The 22041-nt window shown below is 38.6% G+C and overlaps 1 protein-coding gene across 17 annotated transcripts in view; it reads left to right on the forward strand.

The window, feature by feature from the left end:
• AFDN (afadin, adherens junction formation factor) overlaps positions 1-20619 on the forward strand; it is a 90070-nt gene extending 69451 nt beyond the window's left edge. For 7 of the 17 annotated variants that reach the window (XM_081188166.1, XM_081188180.1, XM_081188176.1 and 4 more), the window contains 12 exons: positions 33-98; positions 231-304; positions 1160-1278; positions 2377-2571; positions 3423-3514; positions 3620-3808; positions 5201-6229; positions 7696-7731; positions 10963-11097; positions 13044-13557; positions 16654-16735; positions 18489-20619. In XM_081188166.1, the coding sequence (XP_081044292.1) occupies positions 33-98; positions 231-304; positions 1160-1278; positions 2377-2571; positions 3423-3514; positions 3620-3808; positions 5201-6229; positions 7696-7731; positions 10963-11097; positions 13044-13557; positions 16654-16735; positions 18489-18633 (2676 nt within the window). In that variant the 3' untranslated portion in view covers positions 18634-20619. The remainder of the gene's footprint in view (positions 1-32; positions 99-230; positions 305-1159; positions 1279-2376; positions 2572-3422; positions 3515-3619; positions 3809-5200; positions 6230-7695; positions 7732-10962; positions 11098-13043; positions 13558-16653; positions 16736-18488) is intronic. The other 10 variants (XM_081188181.1, XM_081188168.1, XM_081188174.1 and 7 more) reach the window with 6 other exon arrangements.
• Positions 20620-22041: the final 1422 nt, after the last annotated feature.

Below are 22041 nucleotides of genomic sequence, written 5' to 3' on the forward strand. Positions count from 1 at the left end.
TTTGTAATAAGAATTGCTTTATCTCTTTCTAGGGCGCTGGTCAAGATAAACTTGGAATCTATGTCAAGTCTGTGGTCAAAGGTGGTGCTGCAGATGTGGTTAGTAGTACCTTTAATTATTAAATTACTAAAATTTCAGTGATTAATTTTGAATAGTTATAAACTACATAGGTTAGCTTGGCTAATCTCCTAATGTATAATGTACCTTTGTCTTATGAAACATTTAACCAGGATGGCCGACTGGCTGCAGGGGATCAGTTACTTAGTGTGGATGGACGCAGTTTGGTTGGACTGTCCCAAGAGAGGTAAGTCATGCTTTCATGTGTTTGTAGAAGAGTGGTGTGGTTATAAATCACATAGGACTTTCCCTCTCATCTTTTACACCCCTTGATTTGATTGACATATATTCCATTCTCAACCTCCTCTGTCTTTAATCACTGGTCATGCCATAGATGTTGAGACACATTTGCTCACCCAGACATGTGTAGTGTAGTGCTGTGACTTGCAATGGCTCTGGATTTTTTGAATTGTAGGAGGCATTTGGTTTGTCATGAGAAAAGTGACTGCGCTTTTCACCTCTATGCTATCTGGTCTGCCAGACTGTTTCACAGACTTGTAGTGCTTCTATTAGAGCCATACGGGGGAAATTGAGCCCTTTTGCCACAGTTGCAGAAGTGGGATTGCACAGATTTGCAACCCAGCCAATCAAAACAACAACAACACTAGTGTACCCTTTTCTGCCGCAGTACCACTGATAGTAGCTCAGAGTGCCTCATCAAAGAAAATTCTGATTCCCAAAGTCTGTGATTAAATCCTGTATTTGATTTAAAGCTTGCAGTCCTTGCACTTTTAAAGACAGTCATTTGTGCCATTTCTACTTTAGAAAATAAACTGGCAATTTTTTGTGTGGTGTGTGGGTTTTTTTTAACTTAGAGAAAGTTTGGATGAGTTGTTTAGCGTGCAAGACATTAGATGAAATTTTATTCTATTCATGGTTCATAAAAAGGCCCTTATTCCAAATATTACTATTTTAAACAAATTAGTTTTATCTTTTATCTGGAAAACTTATATTTTGTGTACTTTCTTTTTGATCTTTAATACTATTTTGCTGCTGTCAATTGTAGTATTTTTAAATTAATTTTATTTAATTCTTACCTCAGGGCAGCAGAGCTGATGACAAGAACAGGATCAGTAGTGACGCTAGAAGTAGCAAAACAAGGAGCAATTTATCATGGTTTAGCAACTTTGCTTAACCAGCCGTCTCCAATGATGCAAAGAGGTAAACAACTTGAAATATTTTTGTCCGCATACATTTTTGGGTGAAAACCAATCTTAAATCTCCATGCTTTCTTGAAATTGTGTTTGAATAAACATAGTACAGCCTAATTCACTCATTATTCTTTCTCTGAAGGAGAGGCTTATAAAATCCTTAAAGTCTAGTACAATACGGTCCTGTGGATGTCTACTCAGAAAGTCTCACTAATGGGGCTTACTATTGGACAAATTTGCATAGGACTGCAGTGTTAAGTGTGTTGAGGGTTGTTCCCCAAAAGTAATGAGAACACAGACTATTTCGTAATCTGTTTCCTTCTGTGTTAAATGATAATGACTTGTTGAAAGGACAAAACAGTCAAGATTGTCAAGCGTTTTGAAGATTAGATGAAAACATTTTCTATGGGTTGGTACTGTTTGGCAAACATATATTGAGCCTGACCTCTGATCCATCTGGCCTAGTACTGCCTGCTCTGACTGGCAGCAACTCTGCAGATACCCGCTGCATAATATCCTATTAGCTGGAGATGCTGGGGTTGAACATAGAACACCATACATGCAACACCTGAGCTTTTGTGCTGACTATGTGCTTCCCCAACCTGGATAGGAGTGAGAATACTGCATTTCATTTCTTTTGGCCCAGTAAATACAGATTGTGTGGCAGCCCTGTTCATTTGTTAATTTCACTGGCTTGGAAGGAGCTGTAATTCAAGTGATTCCTGATTCATCTCTCATTCAGAGGCCCCGGGCAAGCCACTTTCATTTCGCGTGAGATACTACAACCTCAGCATTAATTCACCTTAAGAAGGAAGCAGGAGGTGCTTCATAGTTTAGCCTCTGTCTGAGCTTGTCTTCAAAGAACCTTCCTCCTAGTAAATAGAGAGTGTCCAGTGACTAAAGCCCCATTTGACCAGCACATAGCAGGCAAATTCACAGTTAAGTCCAAATTCTCAATTCACTTCCCTTCACCCAATTTCATTCATCTGGGATTAGGGGCATGACTTCGAGATCACATACCAGGTTCCGGCAGCTTTGAATCCAAGCAGTAATCATATGAGAAGTTAAGCAATGATTGTTCTCATACAACTTCTCTCTCTTTCTGGAGTTTCAGACCGCCGTGGCTCAGGTAAACCCCGACCAAAGAGTGAAGGATTTGAGCTATATAACAACTCCGCTCAGAATGGATCCCCTGAGAGCCCCCAGTTGCCTTGGACAGAATATAATGAACCAAAGAAATTGCCAGGGGATGACAGACTGATGAAAAACCGAGCTGATCACCGATCTAGTCCCAATGTAGCAAGTAAGCAGGAAATGGTTTAAAGATGTTTATATGGACCATGTTTCTGTAGAGGACTGAAATGCTCTGAAAACGAATGGAATAAAAATTTGATAGTTAGCTACAGGGGCTAAATTCTAAAGAAGGTAGGCCTCCACAGATGTTATGAAACACCCAACGCATTACCATCAGACTGTGAGTCCTCACAGGCCATCATTCAGCTTGTAAGTGCCTGGGACAAGAGGTGAGCCAAAGAAGAAGAAACCAGAGGCTTTCAGGAACCTGCTGTAGTGGGTATATGTATATGTAAAATTATGTACAGTGGTACCTCAGGTTACAAACGCTTTGGGTTACAGACGCTTCAGGTTACAGACTCCGCTAACCCAGAAATAGTACCTCGGATTAAGGACTTTACTTCAGGATGAGAACAGAAATCAGGCAGCGGCAGCACAGCAGCAGCGGGAGGCCCCATTAGCTAAAGTGGTACCTCAGGTTAAGAACAGTTTCAGGTTAAGAACAGACCTCCGGAACGAATTAAGTTCTTAACCGAGGTACCACTGTACTGAGACCCCTAAGTACATGCATACATCATTTGATTTGTATGCTGCCTTTCCATAGTTAAAACTATGCTCAAGGCAGCTTACAACATGAAGAAATATACATAATATAACAAAAATACAGTAGTCATAAATATGTACAGTAGGCTAGTTATTCCACCCTTGAATAGCTAGCTGTGAAACAAATTATATATACTTTTTTCCTTACATTATTTAAGAGGAGCAAACAAGTTTATCAGCCTTGTTATTTCTCTTAGTTTGAATTAGTTCTCTTGTGTAGGCAACAAAGGTGGTTTAATTTTTTTTCCCCCTCAACAGACCAGCCTCCAAGTCCTGGGACCAAGAATGCATATGCAGCTGGAACCACTAACAAGATAACATCAGTCTCTACGGGAAATCTTTGCACAGAGGTTAGAAGTAGCAAGCAAAAAAACATTTACCATATATATATATATATCAGTGTGGTGTGTTTTAATAGGTACAAAAGTGTAAATGATCTTTCTATATTTATACAGGAACAGATACTACCATCCAGACCTGAAGCATATCCTATCCCAACACAAACTTACACCAGAGAATATTTCACATTCCCAGCCTCCAAATCCCAGGATCGAATGGGTCCTGCTCAGAATCAGTGGTCGAGTTATGAAGAGAAACCCCAAATTCCACCTGAAAGTAATCATTATATCAGTGTTGCAATGCAGGTTAGAAATTTGCTTTTATCAACTAAGTTAACTGAATGGTTTTGGTGTTGTGGTATGGAATAATAAGATTGGTCCCTTAATATTTAGTACTTGTAAAAATATCTCTGGTTTGTTACAGCTGCTATTTGTTATTTGGTTAGCTTTAAAATTAGAAATTAAAGGTTCACAGTATATCTAAATTGCTAAGAAAAGGTTCCATACATACTGGCGTCTTGTATGAAAACTTGACAATATATATTTATGATGTTTGAAACATAGCAATAGTAAATAATATTGGGAACATTACTTTTGCCAAAGGTTTGTGTCTTAAGGGTGACTGTAAATGCAGTTTAGTATTCAAAGACTGCATTAACTATTGTCAAACCATAAAATGCCTGTTTAAGTTGTGTTCGCTTTTAAATACCCAAGTCATTAGCAATCTGCTAGTAGCGTTTTCACAGTGCATCTTACACAAGTTGCTTTGTGTTCAGTGCTTCTGGACTAATAGAGCATAAGAAATGCTTTCATTCCAAACAATGCATTCTTTCTAGGTCATGGTTAAGGTCATTGATAGAGAAGCACCAAATAAGTTGCCTTTGTTCAAAGTTTCTAACTACGATTCTTTTGCATCTGGTCAACTTTGTGCCTAAAATAAATCTTGGAAGGAACACTTAAGGAATTTTGAATTCAAATTAAAATTTATAGATGGTTTCATTGGAGCTTCTAAGGTATGTGGTGCCTTATTATCAAATGGTATTACATGCTGTGCAGTGGTTGTGTTTTTCACTTAATGCTGGAGAACTTCACAGTGATCTAATCAAAATGCAGCATATCTGTGAAGATGGAATATTTTACCAGGGATTTAATGATCAGATGTTCTCCTGCCCTATATAACTATGAAAAGGAGTGGGGAAATACAGTAAAGTGAACAGATGGTTCCACTTCCTGTGCTGCTCTTAGGGTTAATTGTGATTATAATAAAAGCTTGTCACAGCAGTTGGAGGCAGGACTAGATAAGTTACTGTGCTTCAGTTCTTCTTGTAAGCTGCTAGCCCTACATCTTCTTTGGGAATACGTTTCAGAGCTGGAAGTAGTTTCAGTTTGGCATTGTTGTGAGTTCTGTGTGAGAATGGGTATACAGCCTAAATTAGGTTGCTGTTCTTTCTCCTCCCAAAGTAATTTCGTAATCGTGTATCAAAGCTCACAGACCTCTAGAGCTTGCATAACTTGTTTGGAATGAAAGCCTGTATGCAGTACTTGGAACTGTTGCAACATGCTGTTTATTAAAGTGTTGATTTTACAGGAAAGTGAGTAAGCATTTCATTATCACTCTAGAATGCTATAAACTGTCATTTAGTAATTTTTTTCTGTATATGAATTCTAACATGTGAAAACTTTTTTTCCTTCTTCAAGCGTGTAACACGTTCTCAGGAGGAACTACGAGATGATAAAGTTTATCAGCCAGAAAGGAGTCGACTAGAAGTTGCCATACGAAAAGATGTGGAATACATTGATCGCAAATCAGACAGTGATCCATGGATGAATTCTTCTGTGGATTCTAGCACATCAAGCCAAGAGCATCTAAACCATTCCTCTAAATCTATTCCCCCTGGTTCTTCTTTAACCAAAACTGGACCTGGTCGCTGGAAAACTCCTATTGTTTCTCAACCAGTCTCACTAGTGACTTCCCAGTCCACCAGAACAGACCTCCCTCCCCCTCCCCCTCCTCCACCAGTGCACTATGCAACTGACTTTGATGGGCTGCAAATGGATTTGCCTCTTCCGCCCCCGCCGCCACCCCCAAGCCAGTTGGGGCCACAGTCATCATCTCAGGTTGCTGCTGCAGAACGCAAAAAGAGAGAAGAACATCAAAGGTGGTATGAAAAAGAGAAAGCCCGTTTAGAGGAAGAGCGAGACAGGAAGCGTCGGGAGCAGGAAAGAAAACTGGGGCAAATGCGTTCTCAGCCACTAATTCCTGCGCAGTCCCTACTTCCTCCAGTTTCAGTTCAGCAGGTGAAACCAGAAAAGCCTTCAACATTGCAGAGACCCCAGGAAACCGTCATTAGAGAATTACAGCCCCAGCAGCAACCCCGAACCATTGAGCGAAGAGATCTGCAGTACATCACCATCAGCAAAGAAGAGTTGTCCTCTACTGATAGTTTATCTCCTGACCCTTGGAAACGAGATGCGAAGGAGAAGCTGGAGAAGCAGCAGCAGATGCACATTGCAGACATGCTGAGCAAAGAGATTCAGGATCTTCAGAATAAGCCAGATAGAACAGCTGAAGAGAATGACCGCCTGCGCAAGCTCATGCTGGAGTGGCAGTTCCAGAAACGACTCCAAGAGTCAAAGCAAAAAGATGATGATGAGGACGATGAAGAAGATGATGATATTGATACTATGCTGATTATGCAGCGACTGGAAGCTGAGAGAAGAGCAAGGGTAAAATGAGAGAATCATTTTAATAAGCTGTTTTTATTCTAAAATGTCTGTTAGCCTAAACCCCCCCCCACCTTAGATATCACCACAGGATAAAGGAGGACTGGACTCTCTTATTGTCCCTGTCTTTCATTGTATATAATGAAGTTTGGTCTAATCTGTTTTGACTTTGTCCAAGTAAGTGGTGTATTATAAGCTACTAACTGGAAAGCTTGAGCTGAAGATAGCTCTATTTCCAGTTCCCTCCCTACCCCCAGCCCCCCAAATAGCAAGGGAATGACAGGAAAATTAGACATCCTTTCTAATAAATAGATGTTGATCCCTGCTTTGTTTAAGTCTAGTATATGATTGCATACATATATAGTTGTCCATAAGGGCAAAAAGTGAAGGACTGTCATCTGTATTTTTTTAAGTAAGCCTAGTTTTAATTCTGCTTAATTTTTGTACATTCATGAAGCCAGTGCCACAACATATTTTATGTTCATGTTTCATCTGTCAAAATGCATAGCATGATTTGGATTTTTACTTCTACAAGAGTGATGACGAGGTTCTTTCATTGGTGAAAATACAAAACTACAGAAACTGATTAAAAACGTATAGAAACTTTTTTCACGCAGCAGCATATAAACTAACTCAATGATGATGATTGTATATTTGACAGTGATGAAAGTTAAAAGTGGTGCAATTCTTTATTTAAAGATTTGTAAATAATTGGTCTATAAATTATGCTGCTTTTGCCACAGTGAAAAGCATTTGCTTTCCAAGGCAACCATTTTATGCATTTTCTCAATGAAAGCATTGCTTTCTTTTTATTTTTCTGTTGTGGCTCACTTTTCTACACTGCAACTTAAATCAGTTTCTTAAAGGCTAAGTGTGTCCTCGACAGATTCATTATATGGTATCTTGTGGTTGCTGCCTCTTGTTTTGTCACACAGCTTTATTAACTACATTAATATATCATTTAAAAACAAAATTCTTTATTTTGGGTTATCTAACACATTAATCTTGTTGTTTTAAAATCTGCATTATAATTATTTGTTAGGTGGTCATCTCTGTTGCATAACATCTGCTAAATCATTCCTTTCCACTAGGACTGATAAATTTACATTTTGTACGTTTTAGAAATATTATCCCCCATCTCTAATAACCAAATATTTTTAAAATGAGGTAACTAATTGGCTGCTTTTTTGCCATAAAAATTGTATAGCTCTTTATCCACTTATAGATGGACTGTGTGTTCTATCTTAAAGGACACAGTTTACAGAAATAACTTGCTTTTTAAAACTATTTTTTTACTGATTTATTTAGAAATGTTCACCAATTCCACATTAGCTTATCAAACAGTGCTTTTCATTTTTCCTTTTATACAGCTGTAGTAACAAATCAAAGTGCTTTTGGCATAGTGCAAATCTAAATTTATCCTTATTTTCACTGAGCATCTTTCTTTTTCCTTCTCTTATTACCTGCAGCAGACTGCTATGCCAGCAATCTCTGTTCTAGATTTGGTATGTTCTTATTTCTTTCTCTTCAATGCCTTTTTCTTACTGCTTTTTATCCTTTTCTTCTTTTTAATTAATAATGATCCAATATGCATTGGATATTGCTTTCTAAGTGCTTTATGGCAGGGTGTAATGTGTTAAAGGGCTGTAAGCAAGCACACAGCCGTTGCTTGAGGTATGTTCCTAGCTTTTCCCCACTCCTGCCTTTATTCTTTAAAAGTTGTGTTCTGTTTGCATCTTTGAATTGTTTGCAGCTGTGTCCAACCATTCATAGGAATAATATATCTAACATTTTCCAAAAATAACCCTTAGCTTTGATAAACATTATATGTAGCTGGGACTGAATGGCTCCCTTCTTTTTTATTGTTGTTACTCCCTTGTCCCGCAAACCATAGATTTAATTAAATTTATTCTAACCATTTCAATATTCAACTTCTAAACCATTTGTTGTTTCTTGCTCCCATGATGGATAGTTTGGCATTCACATTAATTTCCTAGAAACTATTTGCTTTACCGCTTTGCTTTTTGGAACGCTACCTTGAAGTAAAAAGTTTGGAACTCATTTATAGTTATTCTAAATATCTATATAAAAATAATTCCTTAGTTGATCAGTAAGGGATATGCTGCTGGTAAGTAGCAATATTGTGTCAGAAGCTAACAGCATTATAATATAGACAAGACTATGCATCTCAGCAGGCTTTCCATGACATATAGCTGTTTTATGAGGCTGAAATGAGGTTCTCTGTACCCTGATCACCTGATCATTTCTTACTTCTGTTTGCCCTGTGATACAGCTTGTGATCTGGCTAGCACATTGTAGTTTCCTTACACAAGCATTTTTTATTTTTAGTTTTCCTCAAACAAAACCAGCGTATAGACGTTAAAATAACTCTCAAGCTATAAAAAAAATTCTGTTTCTGGATTTTTGAAGACAATCTAACCTATGTCACTCCACATATTTATAGGGAAGAGATTTAAGCACCTGTTTCACTGTCTTACTGGAATCCATAGAACTTAAAACTACCTAACATTGGTAGGCTCATGATGATGAATTATATAAAATAGAATTATAGTTAAAAACTTTTGTCTCCCTATCCCATTTAATTTATTTTGAAGCTTCTCTTTAGAGTAACACCACTATGACATTTTGGCATTGACAATTTGAGTCTCTTCAGTAGTGTGGGACATAGTCCAGTAGTTCTCCTTTATTCTTTCATCACATTTTCTGACAGGTTCTTAACTAGATAATATCCACAAATCTCTTCAAGGACACTTTCTGAAATCATTTTACTTCTGTAAAATCTTCCCAGTAATGTAAGATGATCTGTTGTGCAGAAATAGGCCCTTCTTGAGTGAATACCTTTGCACTTACCATGCACTTTATTCACATGATTTTTTCCATGTTAAATGACTGCAAATGGTTCTTTCAGTATGGAAATCCTTATGCAATGTCAAGAAGAACCAAAGATATTACTTTAAATAGCTATTCACTTGGGAAGGCTGTCAAGGCCAGATTCTAGTGCCATTTTTTAAAACTCAGTAGGCAAAGGGACCTGTGCCTTTTGACTTGCATACCTGGTGGACAAACACATGTAATTCTTGTTTTTAAACAAGTTCCCCCCCCCTAATTTATACTGTAAAGTACATAGCTGGTTCTTTAGTAGGATTAGTGCCATTTTCAAAAGCTGAGTAGAGCTAGAAGCAAACCTTCCCTCTAACACTTTATGCCTGTTGACCACAGACCAGTTTTTTTTTTGGGGGGGGGCGCAATTGAGAGAAAAGAGATAGATTTACCAAAATATTGTACACCTCTACATTTACACTACAAATGTATTTCACTGCTCATTCAGCTAGCTCGTCAGCACTTTAGGAAAGGGGTGGCTAATATGCTGTGCTCCTGATGTTGTTGAATTGCAGCTCCGATCATTTGTACCCATTAGCCACACTGGCCGAGGCTGATGGAGGTGTAATCCAGCAACATCTGGTAGACCATAGTCTTGCAATCCCTGGTTTAAGTTGAGGTGAAATGAGGGGATGAAAAAGTTGAGAGGGAATTTTTTGAATTATTATATATAATAGATATATAGAGAGAATGGGCCTTTTCTGTGGTGGCTCCTCAATTGTGGAATGCTCTCTCCAGAGAGGCTCTTCTAGTGCCATCATTACATGTCTTTAGACACCAGGCAAATTCCTCTTTACCCAGGCCTATGGCTATTAAATAATCTGTGGCCTGTAAAATTGTGGGGGAGAGGACTGTTAGTATTATGTTTATTAGGTGCCTGTCAGTATGCTTTTTACTATGTTTTATTATGTTTTATTATGTTTTTATCATTGGTGTTTTGTAATGTGTTTCTAATATTGTACACTGCCCTGAGATCTTTTGATAAAGGGTGGTATAGATATTGACATGATGGTGATGATCACTACAGCATTTGTGTGCCTTTTGAACCTTCCAAATCCACATTGATTTAGAAGTCCTAATTTTCCCCTGTCCTTACGTTCTGTTTTCAAGTGGACCAGCAATTTCATAAAGAGATGTTGATTTCAAACTGAGATTAGCTCTGAGAATTTCACCATTACAAACGAGTAAAAAACAGCAAGTGCCTGGTTCTTCTTGTGTTTGTATCATTGTGCTCTCCAACATGGACCTTTGGTATCTTCTTTCGTGGGGAGCAGAAACTTGCCCCACATTAGATGTTTGTTTGGGTGGGGAGATGCTGCAAGCCTCCAGCCATCACAGCAATGTAGTGGTATAGAAAACAAGTGTAAGTCGCTTGCATTCCCTTCCCACAAATTTAGCCAAAGTGCTGCTCTCCAGATGCTGTTGAACTTCAACTCCCATCATGCCTAATTGTGGCCATGCTGCCTGGGGTTGATGGCAGTTGTAGTATAATGACACCTGAAGGGCATCACATTAACAACCTTCACAAATGACTGAAGTTAAACTGTGGAGAAGAAACATGCATGTTCTCTAGGGACTGGAGGAAGAAAAGAAATTCCTCTGCACATTTCTTTTCTCTCAGTAAAAAACAGTAGTAATTTTCCAGAATTTTAAGATGAAATACTGATCCTCATCCCATGACCAAAATTTTCCGCTTTAGCAGTGACAAAATAACACCTGTGTTGGACTATGGGTTTTTTTAAAATGAACAAACCAAGAGTTTCTCTTCATAATTTCTGTCCTGAGGATTCATTTGCCCTTATTTGGGGAAAAAATTGAAGACAGATCTTTGTTAGCTACAGGATGAAGAGCGTAGACGGCAGCAGCAGTTGGAAGAAATGCGTAAAAGGGAAGCAGAAGACAGGGCCAGGCAAGAAGAAGAGCGCCGGCGCCAAGAGGAGGAGCGGACAAAGCGAGAGGCTGAACAAAAGGTTATGACCCCCTGAGTGGAGCAAAAAATCTTTGTATGCTTGGCTGCTAAGAATTCAATTTTTAATGAATGGTGGATGGACACCCTATTTTATGCTACTGTAGAACAGGTTGGCTCTATGCGCACAAACCTTGAGAGTTACTGCATTGCTTGCTACTTTTATAGTGCTTAACACGTATTGGATGCTGTATGCTAGCTAAAACCAGTAAGCAGATCCCCATTGGCAGGCTTAATAAATGGCAAGATATATAGGACAAATGCAAAAATAAATATATCACAGTCATATCTCAAGTTAAATATGCTTCAGGTTGAGCATTTTCAGGTTACGCTCCGCGGTGACCCGGAAGTGACACGGTCCGTTACTTCCGGGTCGCCGCGGAGCGTAACCTGGAAGTAACGGAATATGTTACTTCCAGGTTTTGCCACTTGCGCATACGCAGATGCTCAAAATGACGTCATTCACAGATGCGGCGACCCAGACGCAGACGCAGGTTGCGTTATAATCAGGATGCAAATGGGGCTCTGGAATGGGTCCCGTTCGCATCCAGAGGTACCAGTGTACAAAGTTGTTGAATATTTAGTACAATGAGAGAGATTCAAGATGAAATTCAGTCCAGGTGGTTAGAACAAAAGAATGAAAGTGGCAAAAAGGTTAAAAATGATTTAAAAATTAAGAGAAAAAATATTTTAAAGCTTTTCAAAGGAGGGAAGAGCCATCAGGCAAGGTATGAAGTTGTAGAATTCCATGCGAAGGGCACATAGGTGCTCTTTTCTTCACCGTTCACTTCCCTCTTGTGTGCAAGTTCTCCATAACCACCCACTGCCAATATGATTCAGAATTTTGTTGGGCCATTCTCACCATAGCTAGCAGGATCTTTAACCATGTAGTTTCACTGATTAAAAGTTTTGAGCTGTTAGCAACAATCTCATAAGGAGCAGTGCAGATGTAACAACCATGGTTTAGGGAGTAGGCTGAATCCCTACTTATATATGAACAACTCTTTCCCATCTCAAAAAACGTTCACTGAATTGGCCTGTAGTTAACCATGGTTAGCAATGGACAAATGTAAAATTGAACCATGGCTGAATAGCACTGCTTCGATGGCTCCCTTTACTGTTCCAAAGAATGATTGAGGGAGATGGAGGATTTTTGTATTAGAAAGGAATGAAGGGGTATGTGCTCATGCCAGGTCCTCAGTCCATTGTGTGGATTGTCTCTTATGAGGATGCAGGTAACAAAGCTCATTAAGTATAAAACTTCTCACTATCAGTTGAATGGTAAACTGAATCGTAATGTTTGTTTTCATTGGTCTGGTACGTATGTGCAAGTTAAAGTTTGGCATTAACTTTCACTCTATATTGAATATATGTTCAGTATGTTATTTGTCAATAGAGACAGGAAATATTATTTGCCTTCAGTATCAGCTTAAATAAGGGAGTAATATCTGTCCAATCATTTAAATTCAAAGAAGTTGTACTGTATATACAGTGCTTCAGACACCTTAGAATACAGTTCAAGAAGCTCTACAGAATTGACAGGGTAGAGTGATACCTAATTTCTAGGGCAGTATACTGTCAAAACAATGAATGCCAATACAATTTTAAAGTGATAACTTGAAAAGGATGGGTAAACTTTAGTGAGCTATTGGTTTTCTTCGCATTAAAAGCAAGGTAGAATTCTACATCAGTTGTACTCGGCCTTATGTGTGCCTGTAAACTCTGCAATGTTTGGTAATGTTTAAGTTTAATTTTCTCTGTGAAAATATGTACCATGTCTAAGTTAAAAGATTACTCAACATTTGAAGAAGCTTGTAAATAATTTATAATAGTAAGCATTGCAAATTTACTGGGTATAAGAGACGAAATTGTAACTGAGTTTTGTTTTGTTGGTATAAAAATGGCCTTCTCCGACGTTTGTTTGACCATTTGTTTCCTTTGGGCCCACAGAGGCGACAAGAAGAAGAATATTACAATCGCTTGGAAGCTGAAAGGCGCCGTCAGCATGATGAGGCAGAACGGAGATTGCTGGAGCCCGATGAGCCTGGTCTGTACAGACCTCCGCTTCCACGGGAATATGAATTCCCACCCTTGCCCCCTTCATCTAATGCTCCTCCTCCCCCACCTCAGCGAAACACCTCTTACCTCAAAACACAGGTCCTCTCCCCAGATACGCTTTATACTGCCAAGTTTGTTTCATACAATGATGAGGAGGAGGAGGATTCCTGTCTAGCAGCAGGTCAGGATAAGTACTCCAGTACAAGAAAGTCTTATGGTGACCTTCCTCCTGCCAGCCTTAAGCCACAGCAGCCCTCACGCCAGCCACGCCCAGCCTCAGATGGCATATTTCTTTCCAACTCATTCCAGCCATCCTCGGTCAATGCCAACAGTACTGCTTTCAAAACGAGCCAGCCCCCTCCCCTACCAAACAAACCGAGTTTCATCAATCCCAGCAGCTCAAAAGGTAGACGCAAAATTTTAATTAAGAATCTTTTCTGTATGAAACTCTCTCCACGTTTCCCGCTATGGTGTTCTGAACAAAATCACTTCATGATTATATCTCACTTGATCACTGTCCTAAGCATGGTGGTCCGACTTCAGTGCTGATGTGCTACTGTAAATCCTATTTTTAAATGTGTGTGGTCTTTCCATTTTCTTACCAAACTCTCTGTAATTCCTACTTTCATATAATGAAAGAAAAGTGATTTTTTTTTATTGAAAAAAATCCCCATCCAACCAGCTAAAAGTACTGTTGGTTTTGGCTTTTGTTCTGTATCTCTTTTCAGCTACTGTTTCTTATTTTCACTGGGTCCATGGTGCTTTCACATTTCTGAGCCACATGTTTCTCATGATAATAGGACATGTGTGTCTGGTTTGTTAATAATGGGAAGATGTTTTCCTTCTGCTTATTTGGCATGTATCTCATGTGCAAATGGCTTTAAGAGTATACTACCCAACAACAGTATTTGAAATGTTAGGAGTGTATATTTGAAGATTCAGGGGAGAGAGGTAAATTAACTTATAAACAATATCAATAAGCATATATTGATGCTTCTAGCACTGGCTGCCTAGAGTTGAAGCAGAAGCCTATTTTTCCATTTCTAGTGCTTCCTCCCTAACTTTCTCCCATAACTTACTTTTCCTGACTTTATTCTCAATAGCATAAATGAATAAACCTAATAACCTTGGCAGAAAATAGTTCCATTATCTGCAGAGCACGAAATTCTAGTGTAAAAGAATTGGGGTGCCACACTGACAGAAGGTTGTGGTTGGTTTAGCTTTTGATAATTTGGAAGATGAAAACCAATTTATTAAAACAGTTACTTTTCTAAGTATTCTCCCAATTTAATTTTGGTAAGCAGGGCTCTTTGAATGTTTTGCCCTTTAAACCACCATGTGTAGTGAGAAGCGGGAGGTCAGCAAGGCTTCTTCAGTTGCTCTTAATGTTATAATAGCAGTAACCCAAAATAGACACCCACCCACTGATGTTATGTACTTATTTGAGTACCAACAGGAAACCTATTTTTGAACCTCCAATTTATGTGAACTGGTTACTAGATTGTGTTGCTATGTAGCCGCCACACCTATTTATGTTACACAGTGCTCACCTACTACATACACTGTAAGAGTTGAGTGCAAACTTAATTAACAAATAGGTAGCTATAATATTTGCTAAAATGAGGGATACACTATTCCAGCCCTGATGCCATTTAATAAAAATGAATTATTAAAGTAGTTTTTTGTACTTCCTCTACTGATACTAATTTAACAGAAACTGAATACATCTGCTTGAGTAATTTAATTCATGCAAATGATCAGTTGCCAAGTTCCAGAATAAAATTTGTTTGAATATTATAGTGTACATATAAATACTTAATTTCAGCCTGAAAGTGGTCAGTTGGTGGCCATCTTTTTCTAATGGTTGACAGGGAGTCAGTGTAGCACAACATAATTAAACTGAGTTGTTCAAAAAAATACTGCCAATCTTAATCCTTACCCAACCCTTTTCATATTTGTGAGAGGCAGCTACATCCTCCAATAAACTACTAGCACCACATTTTAAGATACAAATAAATGTGGGTACATTTTGGTAATATTGAGGAATGCTATGTAATATGATTCTTCACCTTCATTTCAGCACATTCTTAAAATCCTATAAAACAGGTCACACATTTCTCTTAAATATTTAGTCAATACTGCCTGCATAAAATACAAAGCTCTTTGCACAAATGCAGAATTCACTATACAGCTTGTCATCTCACCATCTCACTAACACATTTCTGTCCTTTAATGAACACTACTAACATATGGCAAATTGTGCTTCTGCAAAACTCCAGTTCTTAAGCTCCTTCCACTGGATCATTTGGAATCACTTCAAACATTGGTGGTCACAAATTTGGGAATAAAGCTTGATCAGCCTTGATTAAATATACAAATGTAGGTTAGGTGCATTTTTCTGCTGTGCAGATCTTTCAACATTGAAAAAAATGTTTTTTGGCTTTAAAATTTGGCATAGGACAGAATAATTGTTTGTTATAAATATTTAGTTAACATGCATGGTAGATTCTCTGCATTTTTATTCAGACTGCATTCTTAGTTTATTGGAGAATCTATAGAGTTGAATTAAAAATACTATTGGAAGGAGCATGCATTTGTTTTTGTGTAGATTAAGGCTCACAAGACACAACGCAGATTATCAAGAGACTTTAAAAAATATCAGTGGAAAACGGACAAGGATTTGTGGCGACTCTAGTGTTTTTCTTAACAGAACAAAAAGCAAAAGTGAGGGAGACCTTTAAATGTGGGCATGGTGTTGCTATTTCACATATAAATTATGTGTTTTGTCTTGTGGCCTTTGGAGAAGATCAGTCTACTTTGTGGGAATTTTATGTGTGAGAACTAAATATAAAGGTGCAGTGCTGTAAAACATATAGAAACTTAGAGAAAGATAGGACAAATTCCCCATCTCTGAATATATTCTATAAAATTACTAAATAATTTTGCAGCCTTAGAATACCAGAAAAGTGTCCACACCTTTACAATCCATATATTCTTACATGCCATAAAGCTGGTCAGTGGGTAATCTTTAAGCACAAAAAAGCAATAATTCTAGTTCTTTGCCCTCCCTTGAAACTGGAGAGATAATAATCTTGCACCACAGGCTGCTTAAATTCGTAAGCTTAATTGGGGTTTAAGCAGTCTAACTGTATACTGAATTTCCACATTTCAATTTGGAATTCTTAGTTGATTTTGTTGCTTTGTGATGATCATTCAAATGTGCATTTGATTTGATTTTATCACAATTGTATTTAAAAAGTAAAGTCTTAAGGCAAAAGCATTTGACAATTATTTGTTTTAGTAGGATATGTCTCTCATTTTAGTAATCAAGACAGAAATGTATGCTTTGAATCATCTTACAGGATAGAAAGCACAGATTGAGCCATCTTACTCTATCGAAAAAGCACTGCAGCTTTGTGTGTGTTTGTGGTGGTGGGGAGTAATATTGCCTTGTGGCACTGAACAGAGATTTCATTTGGCCTTGTACTTTTTCTTGCATAAGGCTCAAACTACACTGGATCTACTGGAGCAATTGCAGGCCCACATGAACCCTTCCGGGACCTGAGAGAGAAAAAAGCAAAAAGGTGAAATGAAAAATGCCTTTAATAATAATGGTGAATGTATGTAAGCAGTTTATGTAATCTTGGTTTGAATATTAGATACTTGAAGTCTCAAAAGCGTTTGAACATAAACTTTGTGGTCCCTCTTGTTAAAGGAAATTATTATTTGAAACTTAGAGAATGCCTGACATTTTCTAAATGCTATACATTTATGTGTAAGAACTAAATATAAAGCTGCATTGCCGTAAAACACAGAAACCCCTGCAACTAAGCTGGTATTGCTCTGCTTTCCTTTGGACCACATTAGTGAGGCCAAAAGTGGGGTTCTTGTCGTCCGGGCAGCCCAGGAACTCCATACACGCTGCCCAGGTTTGTGCCCCAAAGAGGTCATTTGGCTGCTGCTAACGCAGTGGTTTGACTTCACCCCGCACTCCATTGTCTCTCAAGACAGGCAGATGTCAACAACCATACATTTGTCAAAAGATAAGACTGACTGTTTCCACAGCCTCACTACAAAAGGAAAAAGGAGGCCGTGGTAAAATCATTCCTCAAGAAACCTTCCCTGAATTCAGAAAATCTTAAGTAATTACAAACCAGTGGCCAGTCTCACCTTCTTGGGCCAAGGTTGAGTGGGATAGTCGCAGACCAGACCCAGGCACTTTTGGAGGAAACTTATTTTCTAGATCCATTTCATTTGGGGTTTAGGCCCTGTTTTGGTTGCCCTGTATGATGATATCGGTTGGGAGAGTGACCTTTCAGCAGCTTTTGATACCATTGATCATGTTATCTTTCTGCAGCAGCTATCCCAGTTAGGGGTGGCTGGCACCACTTTGTGGTGGTTCTGGTCTTACTTGGATGGTCTCTTCCAGAAAGCGATGCTTGTGTAGTGCGCTTCAGTCCTGTGGAGCCTTCAATGTGGGGTTACTCAGGGTTCCATTTTAACCCCTATGCTGTTTAACATCTATATGATGCCACTGATTGGGGACATCTGGAGCTTTGGAGTACATTGTCCGCAATATGCTGATGAAACACAGCCCTATTTTACTACATCTGCAGATGTGGCAGTGGATGTGTTGGATCGTTGTCTTGCCTTGGTAATGGACTGGATGAGAGCCAACAAACTGAAGCTCAATCCGCATAATACTGAGGCACTGTTCCTTGGCCAGATGGATGGGAGATTGCCTGCTCTTAAAGGGGTTATACTCCCTTTGAAGTAGCAAGTTTCATAGCTTGGGAGTTCCTCCTGTTCCATTGCTTCCACTTGAGGCTCCGGTGGCCTCAGTGGTGCTGAGTTCCTTCCACCAGCTTCAGCTGGTGGCCCAACTCTGTCCCTATCTGAACAGGGATATCTATGGACTTTTAAACTCTGGAGAGGGTCATTGGTTTGTTTGTTTTTGTCGCTATAGTATGTATTATTGTGTTTTTATATTCTAAGCCACCTGTGATCTTTGGATGAAGTGTGGTATAGAATTTTTAATAACAATAATAACAACAACAAAGTATGAACTAATTTTGTATAAAACATTGTAGCAGTCTTTACAACAGGACGGACATTTGTACATAATCTGATACAACGTGGACAAAATTGTCTGTGCAAAAATAAAGACTAACAACCCAATCCTAATCTGGTTTACTTGGAAATAGGCTTCTTTTATTTCTATGGGATTTACAAATACATATGCAAGTGATTGCAGACCCCAGCTAAAAATTATGCAAAGCATCTAGATTTCTGGCAATGTAATACTTCTGTAACATTGACATATTTCTTTCTTTGCAGTCAAGATGCAGATTTACCTGGTGCACCAGAAAACTTGACTTTTCGGGAACGTCAGAGACTCTTTTCCCAGGGTCAGGATGTGTCCAACAAAGTTAAGGCATCTAGGAAATTAATGGAATTGGAAAATGAATTAAACACAAAATAGGATTAAAGGCACCTTATGAAACATAATCCGAAGAATATCTGTGGGACTAGGGAAGGGGCTGTTCAAGAAGGAAGAAGTGTCCTCTGACAATTGAGATGGAATCTCAACATCTGGATGGTTGAGATTTAGATATGTTGCAATAGCAAGACAAACATTTTTTCCCCAAGAGCTTGTGTTTATACAATGAAAGCACTGTAAAATGTATTTTAATTATATGAATCAAGTGTCATTATGTCCTTTCTCCACACCCTTTCCTTTCTTTGAGGGTTTAACTACTTCTGCAAAGGTCCTGGGTCACACTTACTGAAGAATTGTTGCTTCCTTGTCTTACAAAAAATACTTTGTTAGCTGCTAAACAGAAAAAGTGGCTATAGCTTGAACTGCCTAAACTAAACTCTGCACTGGCTTGTTGCACTCTAGATTGTTTGATTCAAAGTATGAGGTGGTAAACAAACAATTTACTAGCATATCACTGAAAACTTGTGGTTCGAGTCTGGGTTTCCTTGGATATTCTCTTGCAGTAAAAACAGAATTGAATACTCTGAAACTAAAAGGGCTGTGTTAGCACATTTAATCCTTAGACACAGAGTGATATCTATATTCATACAGTTATGGGGACATGAAATACTTGACTTGATTTATATTGGTGGCAGTCCAGTGATGTGATAAAACCTGCACCCTGGATTTTCCAGCTCTTCTTCCTTCATCACTACACTTGAGCTGTAAACCACTTTTAAAACTTGAGTTGTGAAATCCTTGGTAAGAGCTGAAGGAAGGGATTGGTAAAATATAGATGATGGACGCATAGGAATGGTGTGTGTGTGTGTGTGTGTGTGTGTGTGTACGTGTAGATTGAGAATACAATGTTTTAAAACTATGTAGAAATTCCAGACTTAAGCAATAGGGAATAAGTTTCTTCTGGTAGCTCCCGTTGTAGCTAAGACAAAACCAAAGTTAGATGTTAAAAGGACTAGAAGATTTCCAGTACTAATAGATAGCATATTAAGTACTACTTGCAGAGGGACATGGTTACTATTACTGTGATGAGAAACATGAAAGTATTGTCTGCCAAAAATAGTTTTACTGCAGTGGCCTGGCAGCGCATCACTTGGTCCTTCATGTTGAGAAGTGCTAGTCAAGCAGCCTTTGGTTTACTAGCATCCTCTTTCTATATATTGTAGAAAATATTGGCAGTTCAAGCTATCTTTCACACAATACTGCAGCATTATTTAATTTTTAAGCAGTTGAAATCTTTTTTTCTCCCACTGTTCCTGTATGGCTGATGTTGAGAATAAGGACCTCATTAGAGTTTGTTTCTCATTGTGTGATGTTTAAAACAATATATTATATTGTGATTCTAAGCAAATTTTCTATTTGATAAAGCCCTTAATTGGGTTTTAGATGATTTTTCTGTATAATATGTTATCTTATAAATATATATTTAGGGAATTATGCACACTTCCAAATGCAGAGGGTAGACTTTCACTGCCTTAGAAATCACTTTTAATAAGAGTTGTATGATAAATAAATGCAAGTTAATGATATTAAAATTGGAGTGTAAATATTTTTTTTACATATTTCAGGTTTCTTATTTGAAAGTGTGCTTTTACCGTTCACCTGTTAAATATGAAGTAGGAGATGAAATTGGTTGAAAGTGTTAATGAAGGATTTGCATGCTTGCTATATCTGTTAATCAGGAAAAGCAAGCCTCCCCCAATTTATCTTGAGAACACTAGATATTCTGTGGCTGGAATACTGTTGCTGCTAGAACCTAAGCAAAGAAATATCACTTACCGTGGAGTGGATTTGACTGCTACTGGGCATTCAGGCCACATGTGAATATGAGTAAAAGTGCTTTTCATAACTGTCTGTGCATTATTATGAAAAAGAAACATCAAAACTGCTGTAGTTTCCCATTTCTACTGTATTTCACTTGCAACCTATTTTTAATAAACTTTGTATTGTATTTAACTTTGCACTGCATAATGTCTGTATCAAGAGTATTTGTTCAAATCACAAATGTCAATATCTAGTTATTTTGTTACACATTTACCTAAAATATAATCAGAGACACAAAGTACGTAATTGAACTTTAGCTTTTGATAACACTATAGAATCTATAGCATAGTATAGATTATCAGTAAACTAGATGGGCAGTGAGCTGTTTTTGCCACTTAAGAACTTGTAAACTACCAAATTATTGGTTTACATATTAGAGCAGGAGTGGGGAACTGGGTAAAGCAAGTGGCCGGATCCTGGGTTCCTTAACTGTCAGCAGGTCGTATTGGATGAGTGAGTTCTGCCCACCTGTCAATCCCCTGGTGTCACTATGTCATTTTTCCCCATTTGTAGCATGACAAGCTACACCACAAAGGAAAATCCAGGCCCAGCAAAGTGGGCTTAAAGTTACCACTGACAGGTGCAGACTTCAAGCTCTACTTTCTACTGGGATTGGCTGAACTGCAGAGTTTCTAATGGTGAACTCTATAGTGCAGCCAATCTCAGCTGGCGGGTTCACAGTGCCAGTCAGCTAATTGACAAGGGAGGCTTGCCAATGCATAATGAAGAGGGCACTTTAAGGTTTCTGATGTGCATTGGCAGCCACGTCTCCACCTGCCCCACCACCTGACATATAATGACATCAGGTGTGGTGTAGGTGGCCACAGTTGAAGAAATTGGCCTCACAGACAAAATTGTGCTGGACCTAATAAGACTCATGGGCTAAAGGTTTCCCACTGAATTTAGAGGTAGAAAATTCTTATATACAGCATATTTAATTGCAGTTTGGCTATAAACCAGGGGTGGAGACCAGGGAGCCTCCAACCCGCAGACCAAATTTGGCCTTCGAGGCCATTTTTCCTGGTGATATCAGCTGAGGTACTTTCTCCTTCAAGCAAGCAAGGGACAAGCAAGTGGAGAAAATATTAAAGGAGCCAGTACAATATGCCTCAGTCTCTTTCTTTTCCCCCATCCAATGCCTGGTTCAAAGGAGTATTTTAAGGAGGTCTGTGCTCAGATGGGAGAGTGGGGAATGACTTGAAGCTAACAGTGTTTGAGGCAATCTCTACCCACACATATACCTTAAAGATAGCGCTGAACTGGAGGTTCTAAGAATCGGCCTGGGGCAGGCTTTGAAAGCAGGAGGGATTTGGACAGGTGAGCGGGACAACTCACATCTCATGTGATTGACAGGTGACTTGTTCGCATCCACCTGTCCAAGTTAAGTCCACCACTGAAAATTTTCCTTTCAAAAAATAAGTGTGTGCACATCTTTGGACAGCAAGTATAGCTATAGGGGCTTCAGGGCAGTTCTATCTAGCATTGGGATTTGCCAAGAAAGTTCTACTAGTTATCTAGTCTCGATAGAAGATAGAATCTGGGAGATCTCAAAGTGCTGGAGGATCTTAA

This window comes from Podarcis bocagei, assembly GCF_964188305.1.
Source record: "Podarcis bocagei genome assembly, chromosome: 3".
In the NCBI taxonomy this organism is placed as follows: Eukaryota; Metazoa; Chordata; class Lepidosauria; order Squamata; family Lacertidae; genus Podarcis; species Podarcis bocagei.